Here is a 19,094-nt window from a genome sequence, read left to right as displayed (position 1 = left end):
AAGTCCATCTTGGAATAGAATAATTTGCAATTTTAATCTTACCCATTTCTTCTTCTCTTATTACGGTAAGAGAAAAGGAGAGAAAAATTGCAGAAGCTTACATTCGATTGTTTGCAGCGGCCAAACTCTTCTTCTCAACTTGCTTTCTTCCTATTTCTCCTCCGCCAGCGATGACAGCTGCTCCGACATGAGAGTTCTACAAGAGAAGCGAAGCCGATGAGATGTATCCGAGAATTCGTGCACAATAAATGGTTGCACCCAAGTCAGGAAGAAATGAAGGAAGAAACTGGTAATACCAAGGGGAGATCATGGGCGGTAGACGGAGCAAGTGCAACTTGGAATGAAAATTTGATTTAAAAGGAGAAAAGAATGAAGAAGAGAATACACACAGGAAATTAATTAATTAAATAGATGAGAAAATATGGTGGTTAATTTTATGAGTTTTTATTGAGAGCGTTACCTGGAGATGGGTAGGAGGAGAGGGAAAGAGGTGCAAGCAACCGCAAATCGGAATCTGCCTTGTCATTGGGCTTCACATCACTCCCGGTGTCGACGTAAGTCCAAGCTTTGGTTTCTCTGACAATCTTGAGCTGTAGATCGAGGCATCGGAGGAGGGATGGATTGGGTGAATTGTGATGCGGCGGAGGGGATTGTCTGCTAATGATTGGAACGGAGAGATTAGCGAGACAGTACAACCACACCATATGGAAGAAGATGGCAGAGGAGAAGAAGAGATGGATTTACCGTAGCAGAGCAGATGAAAATGCCCTAGTAGAGGATTGGGTTCAAGTCCCTTGCGGTTGCAGCTCCATCCAACGGTAAAATGAAATCAATTTTCATTTGTTTTATTTGTTTAAATCTAAAAGGTAAATATATCATTTTACTTTTTTATTTGATTTAAGTTAACACCGTTACTTTAGAGGGGGACGATTGATATTTAAAAAAAACAGGGGGATGAGTTGAGTATCGTTTGATTTTCAGGTTGTGTCGTGTAATTTACCCAAATAAAAAATCATATGTATGTTAATGCCCATGCGTGCACTCTCATTGACTTCGTGCTGATGTAAGCACTACACGACTAGATAACAATCTCTTGCCCATTTGTTTTGGTATGTTTATGGCCAAATGTTCTTTGTGCCGGCCTGGGTGCAAGCCATACCCAGACATATGGGGTGGGAGAAATAACCATCCTGCCCCCTGAATGGTAGGCCCATGTGTCTGCACGCAGGCTGCGTTGTGACACAGAGAACACCAGCCCTATGTTTATTGGCAGGTAGTGTATTATCTACGAAACCAAATCAGGTTGGCGATTAAGGGATATCCTTTAAGAGGTCTTGATATGTTGAAACCCAAACCGTTCATTTCTGACACCTCCATCAACCGTTCCAGAAGATTTAATAAATCAAATCCAATCACTTATAAACATCAAATTTTCCCAATCCCCAAATTCGATTTCATGTGAACTATGTTTCCGCAACAATATGGATTGAATGGAAACCAGGGTTTCTCGGCATTAGTTGGCATTCCCACAAACAAGCCCCTACTCCTCCTTATCCCTGGATAAGCATATTCGTCCTTCACCATTCACTATTCACATCTTCTACTTGTCGAACAGGTGAGTTTCTAAACTTTGCTACTGTTTGTTTCAAGTCCATTTGTTTTAATGGAAAATTAGGTTACATTAGTGTTCGACTTGTTTGGTTTCCTTTATTTTTCACCCATTTGGATGTTCTTCTGCTGTGGATCCACATAAAACTTTAAACCAATAAGTAAAATTCATATCCTGGTAAATTCTCAATTTTCTTTTCTGGGGCATTGTATATATATATTTCGCTATTAGTATCTGTTTCGGAATTTAAGTAGGTTCGGTTTCCATGATTGCTCTTTTGGGGAGCACTGAGGAAACATGGAATGAAGTATTTTCAGAAATATGATCAGAACTGGGTTAGATTTTTGTGGGTATTGCAATTAATAGTTCCTGAGTATGTGTAGCTCGGGATTTCAATATTTTCCTCTAATCTTGTCAATGTGAGATTTGAAGAATGCAAATTGAAAACCAATATCAAGCATATGCAACATCTTTAAACACTTCAATAATTTAATATTAGAAGCATTATCTACAGTTTGAAGAGGAGGGCAAAGAAAAGGTGTTTGAAGTTATGCTAGTGTAACTTAGTCAAACTGAACTGAGATTTTGATGGAGTCTAGAACTTGCTTGCAACCTTATTGTTATAGCAAGAACTTATAACTGGACAAAAGTTGATATTCCAAAGAACCATTGGGGCTTGATACCTTGTGATATATACTTATCTGGTTCATTGTCAGGTATCTGTATAAATGTTTGGTTTATATATTTTTATGCATTTATGAATTGTGAATAAATACAAATGCATGCTTGTTAAGCTTAAGGAGAAATTCTACAGGATAGTAATAAGAACAGCTAGGATATATGGGGTGGAATGTTGGGCAGTTAAGAAGAGTAATATAGAGATAAGATGAGTTTAGTGGAGATGAGGATGTAAAGGAGGATGTGCGGTAAGACCCAAAGAGATAAAAGTAAGGAATGATTGTATTAGAGCCGAATTAGGAGTTGCACCAATCCAGGACAAGCTCCATGAGAGTCGCTTGAGGTCGTATGGTTATGTCCAAAGGAGACCCATAGATACACCAATAAGGAAGAGTGACCAGATTCAGTTTGACGGAGCTAAAAGAGGTAGGGGCAGACCTAAAATGACTATTGGAGAAGTGGTAACAAAGGATATGCATGTGGTAGGGCTCGATCCTAGTATGATCGCAGACAGGGTTGTTTGGAGGAGAAGGACCCGTCACCCGTGTAGCCGACCCCTTGTAGGGGGATGTTGTTTTGACTTCTTCCTTTACTTATACACAATATATAATTCTTTAATTGGAGATACAATAACAAGTTAGTCCTTGCAAAAGATAAAACAAAGATTCTGTATTCATCAGAGAATACATATGTACAAGAAAGAAATTTCAAAAGTTCTAAGAACGTAAACATCTAAATCTAGTTATGGTAAACTGTGTCTCGTCCCCACCCACCTTGAGAGAGAGACAGAGTTAACCACAAGTGAGAACTCATGATTCCAGGTGCTCCTTATAGTTCACAAACAGAGAGTGACACAGAGAGAGCGAGAGAGAGAGAGTTGTAGGTTGGTGCAGAAACAGAGGGTGACACAAAGAGAGCGACAGAGAGAGAGTGAGCGAGATAGTAAGAGAGAGAGAACGATGAGCGACAGAGAGTTGCAGGTTGGTGCAGAAAACTCACCGTCTCCCTTCGGGTTGTCTGCCTTTAGGGTTTTCCCTTGACCTCCTTTCCCTTTGTTTGAGCGAGAGATGAGCGAGAGAGATGCGTCGGGCAAAGGGCTCCCACGCCACAGCTTCTTCTAGCCTCAACGAACCTCTAATAGCGTTATATGAGATGACCTTGGAGAGATACCAGGACAGCTGCTGAACTGCGCAAATCGGGCGATCAAGAGGGATGAAATGGGATGGCGAAGAGACTGCTTGAAGGAAGGCTCCATGCAAGAAAAGAAGAGAAAACCGTTGCTTAGCGACAAAGAGAGAGAATACAGGGAGAAGGAGATGGTGGAGAGGGACTGGATATTGGGAGATTGGGAGAGAAAGGTTCGTTTTCTTTGAGACGTGAGAGGGCTGAAATTGGGAGATTGGAGAGGGAGAGGGAAAGAGAAGGTCACACGATTAGATAGTTTTGATTTGATTAGATAGTTTTTTTTTTTGTAAGAATGGAATTCGATAGATTTACTGTCATAAAAACGGTTTTAATAATTAAGAAAAAAAAACAAAAAACTAAGGGTACCAATTTTAAGAAAGAATATAATATAATAATAAAAGATGGAAGAGATAATGATTATGGAATTTTAGATAAAAATGAATGGTAAGAATAGATAACTAAAAGAATTGCCACAACGTGCTTTTATATAATAGTATCATAGTATAATATGATATGATATGATATATATATATATAGATCGATTCCGAGTTTTAAAACCTTGCTTTAAATCCAAAGCCCTGACTAGGGGTGAAATAGGACCGAGTTTTTTAAAACCCAACACAACCCTGGAACACTTTAGCTTATCCCATGCCCACCTTGACATTGACTCTGGGTCTAAAAATCTCAACCCAGACCCAACCCTGTTGGGTTCAGCCCAGCGTAGGCCCGCCCTAATTGGCCCTAATTGGGCCGGGCCGGGCCTGACTGGCCTTGATTTACCCTAACCCTAGTTCGTATACCATTCCCAAGTTGCAACAGAACTTCACAACCTAAGCCCCCTTCCCCATCAAAAGCTTCAAAGATTCAGTGTAAATCAAATTGATCAAAATGGTTGTTTCTGTGAGGTATGGAACCCACTTAACCGAGTAGTTGGTCCAAGGCTCAATTAAATCAAGTTGAAAATTGTAAATTGTGATGATGACGCAAAACAAGATTAACTATCCACTTTTTTTTTTTGTAGGTAATTAATCCACTGATCAAGAAAATACTTGAATAACATTGAACTTCCAATTAGATTGGGAAGTGGTTCCCATTGTCCCGTTGCCATGGTATGCGTTCCCAAGTGAGATGATACCATGAGCACCAATGTACAATAGAGCCATCATAAAGTTTAATAAAACTTTAAACTAAAATGGCGTCAGATCGACCCATCCTGTGCCTTCTGTGGAAATTGTATTGAATTCTATTGGCATCTATTCCTTTCATGCTATTGGGTTAAACATATCTGAGTGGCTGGACCTCTGGGTCTACGTACTGAATCTCTGGTCTATGATTCCCTGAGTGACTTTTGTTTTAAATTTTTTTCTTTAAGACAGTTAAATAAGGCCTCATCCATTTGGTTTTTTGAGGTGTTTATATTACCTGTTACTTCATTTGGTCTGCCATGAATAAAGTCATATTTGGTTATGAGAAACCAAATGCTTTATGGGTAATAAACCAAGTGGCACGCTGGATAGCGGATTTACATTTACAACCCCCCCTCTTATCTTCCAATGATGTACTTAAGATGCACGACAATATTTACAACTTGGCTCCTTGGTTATCTATTTCGCAGTTTAAATATCTTATTTTAATGTGTACAGGAATCCAGACTCTAGGAGTAAGAATAAGAGGTTAGTCGTACATTTTTTTGTTGGATGGAAGGTTCTTGTGTTTTGTTGTAGGAAATGTTTTATCCTCTTCGGTCTGAGAATCAAAATTGTACAGCATCAGGACTAGTCTAGATCACGTAGCGCATATAGGCTTGGAGATTAAGGAGATTTGGTACTCAAATCAAACCGTTGCCAATGCTCTTCCATCCCCTACTAACGATCCTTGGCCGTATATTTATATTAAAGACTTAATGTATATAAGTGATAGATCTCTAGACATTACCTTTACTAAGTTTAAAGATAACTTATGTCTAGCAATAGGCCTTAACCTTGCGACCTATGCGCAAGATAAACAATTTGTATTTTATCAGGTTCCTTAAGTAAAATATTTTTCTGTTCTCATAAAAAAAAAAAAAAAAAAAAACTTAAAACTAAAACCATCATAAATTCAGGGTTAAAATCAGGGTCGGGCTAGGTTGGGCTGGGCCGGACTCAGCCTGAGGTCTCAACCCTAGCCCAATCCAACCCAACCCTAACCTCGGGCTTGAACAATCGAATCCTAACCCGCTCTCAGGGTTGAAAAATCCAACCCAGACCCAGTTCGGGTTCAGGGCGGGCTCAGACCGTCAGGGCCAAACTTACACAGTTACACCCGGCCCCTTACCTGTCTCATGTTTCAGATATCAGAAACTCTCGTTAACGGTTCCTCCCAGCTGCAAACCCTTCGTCCTTCCTTCATTACCCTATTTCTCTTCCCTTCGCTGCAATGGTCGGAGTAACCAGGTATGTCTCCTTCTTCGACTCTGTTTACACTCTTTCTCCCGCTCTATCTTCATCGTTTTGGGAGGGTAGATGGATTTTAGAGCTCTTCAAACCTCAAAGCAGACGCCACTCACGAACCCAATTAAGTCTGAGCAGTTAGGTCTTCATTTCATGAGCTGTAGAACTCAGATGTTCTTTTTTTGGGTGAATTAGAACTCAGATGTTGGTCTCAATGTACCCTCCAGATTTCTTCAACATTAAGAATATTAGATGATTTATTTAGATCATCACTTTAAATGTTTAGTCAGCAGGGTGGATGGCGACTCTCGATTTTGTTTTTAGGCTTTCATATTCTACAGTTGAAGTTCACGTCCTCCTTAGATAGAAATATGGCAATAGTGAAATTGCAACTGATATCTAAAGATTGTTGCTTCAATCTATAGTAGTTCTTGTTTGATGGAAAAAGAGTGGGGTGGGTGTGGGGTGGGTTTCGGACTGAATGTACCCAGCAGTCAAACGGTGCTCTTTGATCTTAACGCAGTAAATACAAAACAAGAATTCTGGAAATATGATCTCCATAACTCGCTGTAACTGCATAGAGAACAATAATAGGAAAAAAAAACATCACTATGCAACACAGAAGTGACAACCAATGGAAATGTTGATCCTGAGGGTCTGCCACCACAAATGACCTTGTATTTCTGTTGATCAAGAGGGCTGCTGGCCTTGCATCTGCCGTTGACTGAGGGCAAGAAGGTTGTTGGCTTGCCTCTGCCCTGGCATTGATCAATAGGGTGACATTTTAGATGGAGAGGTCTGCTGCCGTGCACTTGTGGCTCAAAGCCAAGTGTGATGACCTAAGGTGAAGGGAATTAAACTATGGAGACGATATGAGGGAAACTCCAAATCATTTCCCACTCACTGAAGCCGTTCCCCTATCATATTTAATTTATTTAGCAGGCCCAAGCACAGGCCTTTCACCTCTCTCTCTTAGTATCTTGTTCCTAAAATACTAGTCGAGAAGATGCATTCATGGTCTGCTAAACCATTTTTCGTTCTTCTTCTCAGGGCATCTGGGGTAGTTGCATATTACAGAGGGCTCTCCATTTTTTCTGTTCTGTCCCCCCCCCCCTTCTCTCAGAACAAAAAACTCTTTTTTGCTGTTCTAGTGTTTTGGAATTCTCATTCTACTCTGAAAATTTTCTATGTTTCTATTCAGTTGTGAGTTTCATTTTGATAACTCATAGTTTAGATACTATTTACTCTGTTTATTAGATGATGAGCATGCTTGTTGCATAGTGAATATATGCCCGTATTTTTACTCCCGGATTTTTATAGATGAACCTTATTAAACACATATTAAACATGTACCGTATTATTTCTGTACATTTCTTTTAGCGTCAGATTTTTAAAAATATTCTTGATGTCTAAATCCTTATAATACCTGTCTGTATCCATATCCATTTTTTGCCGTATCTGAACTTACTAACTATGCTGCCACATCATATGGCAGCCCAATAACCCTAACATCACTCTGCTCCTTTCCTTTCTTGGTCTCTGCCTGTAACCCTTGTGCTGTCGCCCTCCCATGTTCTGGCTCACCGCTTGCCTCTCGCCTCTCACCTTGGCTTCTCTTCACTGCCTTTGTCAGAAGCCCACGCAGCCACATTCAGTCAGGTTTCTCTCTCTCTCTGGTGTGAGAAACAAGAGAAACTCTAAAACATCCGAACCTTTCCTCTCTCTCAAGCTCCACCACCACACCTCTGAAGTCTGAACCATAACCCACTCCCCGCCACCCATGCATCTATTTGTGATGCAAGCTGACATCGAACAACCAATCTAATGGGCCCAATCAAGAGATTGAAAGCTGAGAAGATCTATTGAAAAGACAAATCTGACCTTAGACCTAATGGTTAAAAATAATGAAAAAAAAATCCAGATTTGATGATGGGAGATAACAGAGATAAATGTATGAAGTTCTAATGAAAATAAATAAAATTAGTAAACTTTGATGAGTCAATGGGAGAAACAAGGGAGAGAAAATGGACATCGATGGGAAGAAATATAAGGGAGAAAAGAAGGACAGAGATAGGACATCATGGGGGAAGGGAGAGAAGAAAAAGAGAGAAATCTCCAGCCATGGGGAAGGAGAGAGAACAAAGAAAGGAGAGATAGAGGAAAGAAAAAGAATCCCTTTATCAAATCAAGAGGAGGGAGAGAGAAAATCCGGCTAGGCCATTGCCAAGAAAATAAACAATCCATTAACCAAAAGTCTATCATAAATCATGTGAGTGGTTACATATAATAAAAAGGGCGTACCCAATGCATGACCGTCTGATGTAGATTGAAGCATGAAGAAGAGAAGAGTCAGGAATTACTGTTCACGTAAACAGTGTCACAGCCCATATTGCCTTGATGGGAATCCTTCTAGAAGGCCTAAGTTGAAGACTAAAACACTGTTCACGTGAACAGTGTCACAGCCAAAGTTTGCCTTGTTTGGGATTGCTTTTTAGAAGATCTTGTGGGCCCATCAAATGGAGGAAGATTCTATCCTAATGCTGCCATAGTTTAGTTTCTATTTTCAGTTTATATTAGGTAGTTTCTAATTTCAGTTTGTTACTATTTCTAAAATATGAGTTTCTATTTTGAAGTAAGGCTGCTAGATTTTATAGGAGTTTTCTATTTTGGTTGAAAGCTACATGGTAGCAAGTTACTTTCTATTTTCTATTTACTTGAGGGGCAAGGTATTGCTGCCTATATATACGGAATGACTCTTAGTACCCTGCAGACGATTTAATGAATTATTGAATGAAGTTTTGAGGCATCCTTGCCCTCAGTTATGGGAGTGAATCCTTGTTTCAACAGCTGGGATAGCTGTGGGTGAGAGACGTAGGGCTGAGTAAGCCCATCCCCCTACCCCCCCTTCTTCATTTGTCTTCTCTTCTCCTCCCTTCCCTATTCAATCTATACTGCTGTGCTGCTTTTTTGACTGCAATTAACCACTGTGAGGGTACACTTTGAAGACCAGAATCAAGCCTCTGTCAAGTCCTTATCAGTTGCCTCTGTAACACACCTAGAGAAGGCTTAAAGTACCTTGTGGCCTGCTGTTCCTGTTTGAATTCCCCAAGCATCTTCAGGCCTTCACAACTCCTCAACCAACCATCAGAACCTGCTGGGTTTTGGAGCACAAAGTACCTGCACAAGGAACTGCACTCAATCTTGACTTGGAGTCGAAAACTCCCTTTAGTTTGCAAGATCTCCATCAACCTTCTAATTTTGAATCTGTCCTATATCTCAGCAACCCTTGGTCAGAATTGACTGAGATTTGGAGGGTTTTATACTGCTGTCTGGGCCTTCACTCAACCTCAGTTTCAACTTCTACTGCTGGCTGGAATGTTCTACAGCACCACCTTCTAATTTTGAGCTTTACCTTCTATTTTCGAGACCAAGTCAGATATCCACTTCTGACCATCAGAGTTGGACCAGATTTGGAGCAGGCATTCACACCACCAAGGCTAGTCTTCAATCAGATTTGGAGTCCATTCCTGCGGCTGGTTTGCTCAGATTTGATTACTTTCTAATCTCAATCTTTTCTTCTATTTTGTGTTGTTGGCTTAATTTGGGGCTAGGTTAACCCTAACCTGGTCTTACAGTACCCTCCCACCACTGCGGGGTCTGGGGAGGGTCATACGTGGTTACATATATATAGAAAACAAAAAAATCTAAACTTCCTAATAATTAGGACTTCTGAACAACTAAGAACTCTAGAATTGTAGATTTTCTAAATTAACTGGGGTGCAAGTTTGGCCCTGTCGGCTCGAACCCGCCCTGAGCCCGAACAGGGTTTGGGCTGAGATATTTGGCCCTGAGGGCGGGTCAGGGCTGGACTACCCTTCCTTCTTATCTAAAAGGAAACAACCAAGGCTGGCTAGATTAAAAATCAACGGTAGTGTAAAGAAAAGTATATCATACGGTATCTTCGATCATCATATCAGGTTCTTCTACCCTGTTGATTGTAAATTCTGCAAAATCTCCCTTATAACTGCCGCCAGTGCTCTGTTTTGGGTTATTTGGTTGGTTCTGCTGGTTCCAAGCTTGAATATTGGTTTTTTTTTATTTCTCTCTACTGCCTATTATTCTGGAATCTTGCTACAGTTGATGATTTGTGTGTGATTGCTGTTCTATTGTTAGATGCCATAGTTGGTGACTTGTTATTCATTATTTGTTTAATGGTTGCTGCCCTATCGTTGGCTGGCTGTTCCCTTGTGGTATTTTTTTTACTGGTTTTATTTTTCCCTATTGGTGTTATGAGTGAAAACCAAAATAATCCAGTGGTTACATCTCAAACTGACACTGTGAATGTTACTATTACCTTTATCAAGCTGAAAGGGAGCTCGAATTATTTGTTATGGGCTCAAGCTGTGAAGGTTTACATTATGGCCACTAGGTATCTTACCTCCGATCCACCTGCCTCTGATTCAAAAGATTATGAGGATTGGATGCAAGACAATGCCATTATTTTGATTTGGTTATGGAACAACATGGAACCAGAAATTGCTGCAAACGTGATGTTTCACACCACTGCTAAGGGTATGTGGGATGATTTGAAGGATACCTATTCTCAGGACAAAAACATGAATTGAGTAAATATGCACGTGTAAATGCACGTGTGACCATACGTGGATTCTAAGTAGATATATTAGTGAGTCTAACTTACAGAATCATGATATACATTTCTTTACACTACCGTATGATTTACTTTTTTTTACACTACCGTTGATTTTTAAATGAAAATATAGTTGTGTTGTTGACGTAGTGGTTGTTGTATCCTGTTTGTTTTGTAGTAATTTATATAATGTCACGTTTTATTATAGTTTAGTTAATTAAGATCCATATTTAAATTCTAGATGTTGTACTTGGGAGCACATTTAAATTCTGTCTGAGACTTTTTTCACATTTAGCTGTTGACGGTGAAAAAAGGTAAACCTAACCGATAGATCGATTTAGATCTGTATCGGCTGAGACCAATACCGATTCCTGGTCGATCTTGTATCGGTGGGTTAGTATAGACAAAGGTAAAAATATATTTAAAAAAACACTAATTTTTTAGAAGAAAATAGGGTAACCTAACCGATGCAGTTCAATAAATATGGTCCCAGATCGGTATTGGTGGAGGTGGAGATCGATACCGATTCCTGGCCGATCTCGTATCGGTGGATCAATACGGACAATGAAAAAATCATACTATTATATAAAAGCACGTTGTGGCAAATCTTTCAGATACCTATTCTACCCTTGTTAATCTTTATGTCATTCTTTCTTATAATTTCATAATCTTAGGTACCTTTAGTATTAATTATTATTGTTAATACTCTCATGCACATATATATATATATATATATATATATATATATATATATATATATATCATACTATTATATAATAGCACGTTGTGGCAAATCTTTTAGTTACCTATTCTACCCTTCATTCTTATCTAAAATTCCATTCTTCAATTCTTAATCTTTATGTCATTCTTTCTTATAATTTCATAATTTTAGGTACCCTTAGTATTAATTATTACTTATTTTAATTAGTGGCAAATCATAATTTGGAGACCAAAATCTTTAGTGATCCAATAACAGGTCTCGTTAGGCAATTATTACTTCTTTTTAACCCATGGCAAATCGGGATTTGGAGACCAAAATCTTTAGTGATAATCTACACTTTTTCTTCCCATTCCACGTCTCTCTCCTACAGGTCTCTCTTCTTCCCATTTATCTATCTCTTTTCTCTCTCTTCTCAACCTTAAGTAGTTAGAAATCTGCCAATTTACGTAAAAAGAAAAAAAAATCCCCTCTCATAGGAGAGTATATTTCTTTCCAATTTTATCAACCCTCTACATTGACATTGCTCCATCCTTGTTTCAGGACTTTTTCTCGGTACCGTTCTCCTGTCTTTTTTTTCTTTTTCCCGCATCCCCCAATAGTTCATCGATTTTAATTTCATCACTTCAGTTATACTGTTCATCTCCAGTGAAAATTTCTTCTACGTTCGCCTGTTCATGTTGCATCTCGTGAATCAACTTGGAGGAAACCGACTTGTGAGCCTTTTCTTTTCCTCCTCTTCTTGAATCTTCTAAGCGCTTCGGGGTTTTGATGTAGTTCGACAGAATGGCCATCATAGGCATTGATTTCAAGTCGTGAGTTTGAATCGTTTCCCTACTCAGTAAATTTACAATATTGTTCTTTTTAGGAATCATTGATCGCGGGCAGATGAAACAGAATCAAGAAATCTCAACCAGGTATTTCATCTCTGCGTTCTTTTCTCCTCCCACCCCTCTTTTGTTTGTTTTTGTTTCTCTCTCCCTCCGTTCCTCCACACCCCCTAACATTGCTTTTTTCCTTTTGTATCGTGCTTCTCAGGGATCACTGATCACAGCTAGATAAGCCACTATCAAGAAATCTCAACTGGTAATTTCAACTATGTGTTCTTTCTTCCCTCATCCCTCTTTTCTCTATTTTTTGTTTCTCTCTCTCCCTCCCTCCTCACCCTTTATTGGTTTTGGTTGAAAAAAACCTAATATTAAAGGGCAAATCGAATTCTTTAGAATTTATAACCTATGTTTGTGGGAATCACTTCTTTTTCTTCCTTGTTGGTCGGATTGTGGCTCTATTTTAAAGCTTCTGGACTTAGTTAACAGTTCCACAATGTGTCTGGATGGTGATTCTTTAGAATTTATAACCCATGTTTGTGGGAATCACTTCTTTTTCATCATTTGTTGGTCAAAATTTTTCTTAATCTTTCTTTCCCCCTCTACCCATAGAATAACATATTTACTAAAGGCAAAGAAGGAGGTGTGTTCAATATGATGCTTCTGTATTAGATGTGCTGATTCTCTACAGGTCACCGTAGAGATTCTAAGAAAATGAACAAATATTCATGTTGGACACTTCAAGAACTTTGAGATCATATTTAATATGATGTCAAACTTTTACCTCTTCTTTGTATATTTAATTAGTACTCTCTCATTACCTCTTCTTTGTATATTTTGGAAGGCTATCTGTTCTCATTCTTTTAATTTATGTGCATCATAAAAGGCTTTGACATATCAAGCATGCATTTTGCGATCTGACTGGGAGAAGGCTCTTAATGATAATGCTTTTATTATTTTAAAAAATAGGTACCTATACTCAACCCACAGCTTACAGGCTTGATACTTCACTGCCTCAAATTAATTTTTTACACTACAGCAGGAGAAGATAAAACTAAATGAGGAAAACAGGTTTGGTGAGTAATTTCCATGTAGAGCTTGCTGAACAGATTGGTTACTTTGTAGCATGGTTGCAACATCAACGTCTGAACAAAACGAGTACCTTCAGTTTGTTGAGAAATTCTGCCATTCTTTTTTAGATTGCAGAAAAGAAATTTTGGTGATTCTTTAGAGGTATTTTCTTTTGTTTCTTTTGTGCGCTCTATTTTTTTTTAATTACTCTATGAATTTTGCTTTTATTCTTCAAATAGTAATGCTAGGGTGTGGTTTTGAATCCGAGTTTTAGGTCTGCATTGGTTTGGGTTTTCCTATTCAATTACACATAATGTGATGTTTTCCTTTTTATTTCCTTAAAAATCGACATTGACATATGTTTAAACTCCTCATTGATGATCTATGTATTAGTAAGGAATTGACTCCTCCCATGTTTATATAAAAAGAAGCTTCCAAAATCCAGAGCCATTTCTCACTTCCTGTCTCTGTCTCTGTCTCCCCAATGTACCTCTCTTTCATGCATTGTTACTGAGAGAAAAAGGAAGATAGTGTACCATTTCTATCTCCTCTCCACGATATCCCTTTCCCTGGCAGGTCTCTCTCTCTCTCTCTCTCCCCTTCATGTATCGCTGATTAGCTGAATTTTTTTCCCTTAAAGGAATGAGAAAACCGAAAAAGTCCAAAATAGTTTTATTGCTCTAAAGTAGAACAACTGGAAGTGTATCGTGAAGCCACCTAATACTTTTTATAATATTGTTTTATGTATGGTTGATTATATGGTTGATTAGTTTCTTTTGTGATCGGTGGATTTACTTCCTTATCCCCCCCTCTTGTTCTTTTACCATTTGTATTTATTTCTGTCGGGTATGGTTTCACTTCTAAGTACCGTTTTGACATGGGAGAAATAAGCCAGTTTACTCAATGGTTGAATGACTGATCTGGTTTTCTTAACTATTAGAACCAAAATAACTTACATTAGATTATATTAATTTATTCAACAATGTTGACAAGGGAAGTGGGGAACTTGATGACCTTGACTGCAACCATTTCCAGTGACATCCCATCGTAGAAAGCTATCACCACCACTTGGCTCCAATGCTCTCTTTGATCTCTATTGTTGGTGTATGTTAACCTTCAATTTCATGCTCTGCCTTTTCAGCACCATAGATTAGAATATTATCAGGTAAGCAGAGAATGTTGAATTGAAATCTCTTAATTTTATTTTGTTTTTCCTGTCAATTCTGTTTTTGGACTCAAAAAGTTGGCATATTTTTATACAAAAAGGAGTTCAATAAAAAGACAAGGGAATGTCCTCATGATGAAAGGGTTTGGTTAGCCTTAGCAGAATTATTAGAGCAGAGATAGTACTGAAGTGGTCATTGAAAGATGGCAGCAGATACTATTGCAGCACGATGGGAGTTGGAAGATGTGGAAAGGGTTTCTGCATGTAATTGGAAGTGATTTCTCCAGATTTAAAGTTTCTAATATGAGAAAATTATATGCAAATGCATTCCAGGTTCTATCTACCAAATGTGCCAATCTGTGTAGGCAGGTTCTTTTCTTTGTATATTTAAGCATCTCTTCTTTGGAGTTTTTGTTAAAATAATCTTTGTTGCTTTTGGTACAATTAAATTCCGAAGTGCCATTCAATCTTCTTCGACACAAATATTAATCTCTCTAGAGATTCTTGCACGTAAATTCTTAGTAATTTACTCTCTGTCACCTAACAAAAGCCCTCTTATGGAATTGCATTCAAGTTCAGTTGAAGTATTTGAAATTTGATACATTAATTTCACACTATACTAGGTTTCCTCGCATGATTACATTTTCTCTCCACCATCGAACAAATGTCCACGTGCATTTGCACGTGAAAGTTTACTAGTATATATATATACACATATATATTAATTAAATAATTGAAATAGGGGGGGAGAGAGAAACTTACTTGTTTGGCCCAAAAGAGCCTTGCCGAGTTAGTCTATCAAAGTTTTGGCACTCCTGTTACGATCGTGGCAGAATTCTGGCTTTCAGGGATATTTTGGGTATTCTTCTATTTTTCGGGTTTTCTAGGGTAATTTTCCCAGAATGTCTCTCTCTCTCTCTCTCTCTCTTTTCTTGGTTTTTCTCTGATTTTTCTGTTTTTTGGGCGGCTATTTAAAGCCAAGGGGGAGAGGATCTTTCACCAGCGAATTGGGAAATTCTCCAGCGAAAAAGCTGGGTTTTTGCCGTCTAAAGGTGGTTTTAGCCAGCAAATCCCTAATTTTGCTAATATTGTCCCTTTTTTTTTGTATTTTTACAGGGATTTTCCTGGGATGATATTTCCCAATCCAGTCGTCGTATTTTTACGATCTTTATAAAGGTTTTTCAGATTACTATCCAATGATGCAAATATCGGACGCAAATTATGTTGGGAACATGGTCAAAATTGCGCTTGAAGTTAGGGGCTTGTGAATAGGTTTTTGGGTGAAATGACGACAAAATGGTGTCGTCTTTGCATCGAAGGGGAGATTTGGGCATATTATGATGAAATATGCCTATCCTACAATTTTTGGGTGATTCTGGGAAGGGTCATGCTCTGCCTATTTTGCCGAAGGATAAAATGGTCATTTTCTGGCGTACATGCTCTGAAGGTACTGGTAATTTTATTCTAATGTCACGTGGGTTCTTTGGAGTGACAAAATTGCAATGTCTACAGACTGGTACAACCGATCTAAGCATATTTGATCATACAAGAATATACTGTATATTATTCTCAGAATTAGGGTCCTCTGCATAGAAATACAAGCATGAAGAAGCACCTTTGGTAATGGGTGTGAACTAATAACAATGTAGTCAACTCATCATAATTTATATTTTAGGACTTGTACAGATTCTAACCTAGAATTAGCTAATTTAAGCAAAATAAATGTAGTTGAGATGAAGATGTTGAGATTGATGAGTGGTAAAACTAGAAAATGTGAAATTAGAAATGTCAAAAAGTTGAGGTGATCAAGGAGCAGCCCCGATAGAAGACAATTTGGGGGAAGTTTCTTTAATGTGGTATGGACATTTGCAACAGAGGTCTTTGAGTGCAACAGTAAGGAGGAGTGATATATGACACATTAGAGGGGTTAAAAGACAAAGGGATAGACCAAAGCTGACTCGGGAAGTAGTGAGAAAAGAAATGAATAGCCTCGCCTTGACAACTAAATGACCCTAAATAAAGTTGAATGCCGGAACAGAGTTCATGCAGCCGACGGACCCTATTTAGTTGGGAAAAGGCTTAGCTAAGTTGAGTATAACTAATTTTAGCTCTTCTTTTGTCTTTCCTTGTGTTTGTGTGTAAGTAAAACCGATATGAATAAAAAAAGAAAGCACAAGATCAAGCTAGAGAAAAAGATCTACTTATCAGTCAATAGAAAAGTATATCCAACATCTCCGATGCCCTGTTGTTTCTCACTGAGTAATCCTGTTTACTGACATGATGGTCATTATGTTTCTTCAATGCCCTGTTGTTTCTTGTCTGCCATATACACCAAAGAGTAGCTCCCAGCTATAGAAGAACCATGGTTTTCGTCCCCTTTCCGAGCTTTTGCCTCTTCAAAGACTACAGTAGATTCTCCATGTTGTTTGGGGAATCTCTCTCCTAACTGCCATGTCTTCTATAATATTCCTCAGAGTAAACTTGCAATGGATCAGCATATTTGGGACATTTTCCTGAAACTTGTAAACTAAATTCAGGGTACAACATCCTCTGGAGATTGATTGTTAAGATGCTATCCCTCTACTGCATCCATCCAAAAGCTATACTTAATTGGTACTGCTTTGACCTGTGCTAGCTCAACTGGAAAAGGGTACTTAAACTTTCTATGGCTACATTGAGACTTAACCTTGAATCTACAAGAACTGTCGGCACAATGCACTCTTTTATCTCCTTGATCTCTTTTTACTCATACTTTTTCTAAAAGTTTGAGGAGTTGCACAAGGTTAGGATGGTATAAGAAATCTGGTATGCCTTGTCTGGAAGTATAATGCATTTTTGTGAATGTTTCTTTAACTTCTAATTACCGTTCATTCCTAGTTGCAGGTGAAGCAATGGATGGCGAGCACCCAAGCAGTGGTGACCGTTCGAGGACAAGTTGGACACCACCAATGGATCGTTACTTCATTGACCTTTTAATAGACCAAGCACATAGGGGGAATAGAATTGGTAACTTATTCAGCAAACAAGCATGGAAAGATATGATTTCCTTGTTCAATGCAAATTTTGGATTTCAATATGATACAGACATTCTGAGAAACCGGTACAAAAGTCTGAGGAAGCAATACAATGACATAAAGATCCTTCTTCAACAGAATGGGTTTTGGTGGGATGAAACCCGACAAATGGTAGTGGCTGATGATTGCATCTGGAATGATTACATCAAGGTATGTTGCACTTCATTTTCGGCATGTTACTTATTAAACACCGTTGATCGCAAGTTGCTTACATGCAATGTTTTTAGGCACACCCAGATTTGCGACCTTACAAAACGAAAATTGTACCGTTCTATAATGATTTGTGCATGATATATGGACATTCAATTGCTGATGGAAGATACAGTCTATCATGTCATGATGTTGACATTGACTTTGAAGGTAGAGATATACTTGAACCAATTGCTCTGATAATTATGCTGGCTCAAGTTCATTCTCCTGTGATATTTATTGGTAACTAATAAATGTTCTGTTTTGATAACAAGTGCTACTCACCTACATGAGCAATTATTGTGGTTGGTGTGGAAGCATGATTTGTTTATTTATATATAATTTTGTTACTGAGTTATCCCAAATTTTAGAGAAGGAGATCGATACCCAACCCCCTGCCAGTGATGATCGTTCAAAGATTGATTGGACACCGACAATGGACAATTACTTTGTTGAACTCATGCGAGACCAGGTGCATAAAGGGAATAAGATTGGTAACACATTCAAGAAAAAAGCATGGATGCACATGATCACATCATTCAATACGAAATTTGGATTTCACTATGAAAAGGATGTCCTGAAAAATCGGTACAGAGGTTTGAGGAGGCAATACAGTACTATAAAGGTTCTTCTTGGCCAAAGTGGGTTTGGCTGGGACAAATCACGGCAAATGATTTTTGCTCATGATAACGTTTGGGATGATTATATCAAGGTACAACATCTGTTCTCTGTTTTGTTACTCAATTACTACATTGACAATCACTGTTGGCTTACATATGATCCTTGCAGGCACACCCGACTGTGAGAGTGTACAGAAATAAAATCATCCCATACTATAATGGCTTATGTGTGATTTGTGGAGATGCAACTGCTGATACAGAGCAAACTCATCTGGATCACGATGTAGATCTTGACAATGACGTCCATAGGAATGAAGAAGTATCATGGGATCCCCAACCTTTGACATTGCCTATTTGTGATGAAAATCCTGTGGATAATACACTACAGGATTCGTTACATTCAGGGAGGGAAATGGACTCGTCTGAACAAAGTAAGCGTCAATCCGACATGCCATCAACCTCTCTACATTCTAAAAAGCCAAGGAGGACCTCAGATGAAGGTATGGCAGATGCTCTTCATGAGATGGCTGTCACAGTTGCATCAATCTCAAGTAAGAAGAAAGAGAATGATGACTCCATTTTAACAGAAAAAGTAATTGAAGTTCTTCAGGCCATACCAGACATAGATGAAGACCTCTTACTGGATGCCTGTGATCTTTTAGAAGATGAAGTAAAAGCAAAGACATTTTTGGCATTGGATGCTAAATTACGAAAGAAGTGGTTGACGAGGAAGCTTCGTCCATAGTGTTCTTATTGTATGTCAGTTTTGGATGTCTAAGATCTTTTGACTGCAGTAATGTACATTGTTTTTTAGCCATGCATGTATAGGTGCATCAATGTGATCTCTTGTTGCAGGCTTTGGATATTTGTGATCTGTC

At 38.5% G+C, this 19,094-nt stretch overlaps 1 protein-coding gene across 1 annotated transcript; it reads left to right on the top strand.

Moving 5' to 3' along the window:
- The first annotated feature begins 1,430 nt into the window (after positions 1–1,430).
- Positions 1,431–19,094, top strand: LOC122652639 (L10-interacting MYB domain-containing protein-like). The gene is made up of 5 exons (XM_043846437.1): positions 1,431–1,615; positions 17,217–17,557; positions 17,635–17,767; positions 17,968–18,308; positions 18,386–19,094. The coding sequence occupies exons 2-5, from the start codon at positions 17,225–17,227 to the stop codon at positions 18,959–18,961; spliced, it is 1,383 nt and encodes a 460-aa protein (XP_043702372.1). The 5' UTR covers positions 1,431–1,615; positions 17,217–17,224; the 3' UTR covers positions 18,962–19,094.

This window comes from Telopea speciosissima, chromosome 2, assembly GCF_018873765.1.
Source record: "Telopea speciosissima isolate NSW1024214 ecotype Mountain lineage chromosome 2, Tspe_v1, whole genome shotgun sequence".
NCBI classification, from domain to species: Eukaryota; Viridiplantae; Streptophyta; class Magnoliopsida; order Proteales; family Proteaceae; genus Telopea; species Telopea speciosissima.
This window is presented reverse-complemented; position numbering and strand designations above follow the sequence as displayed.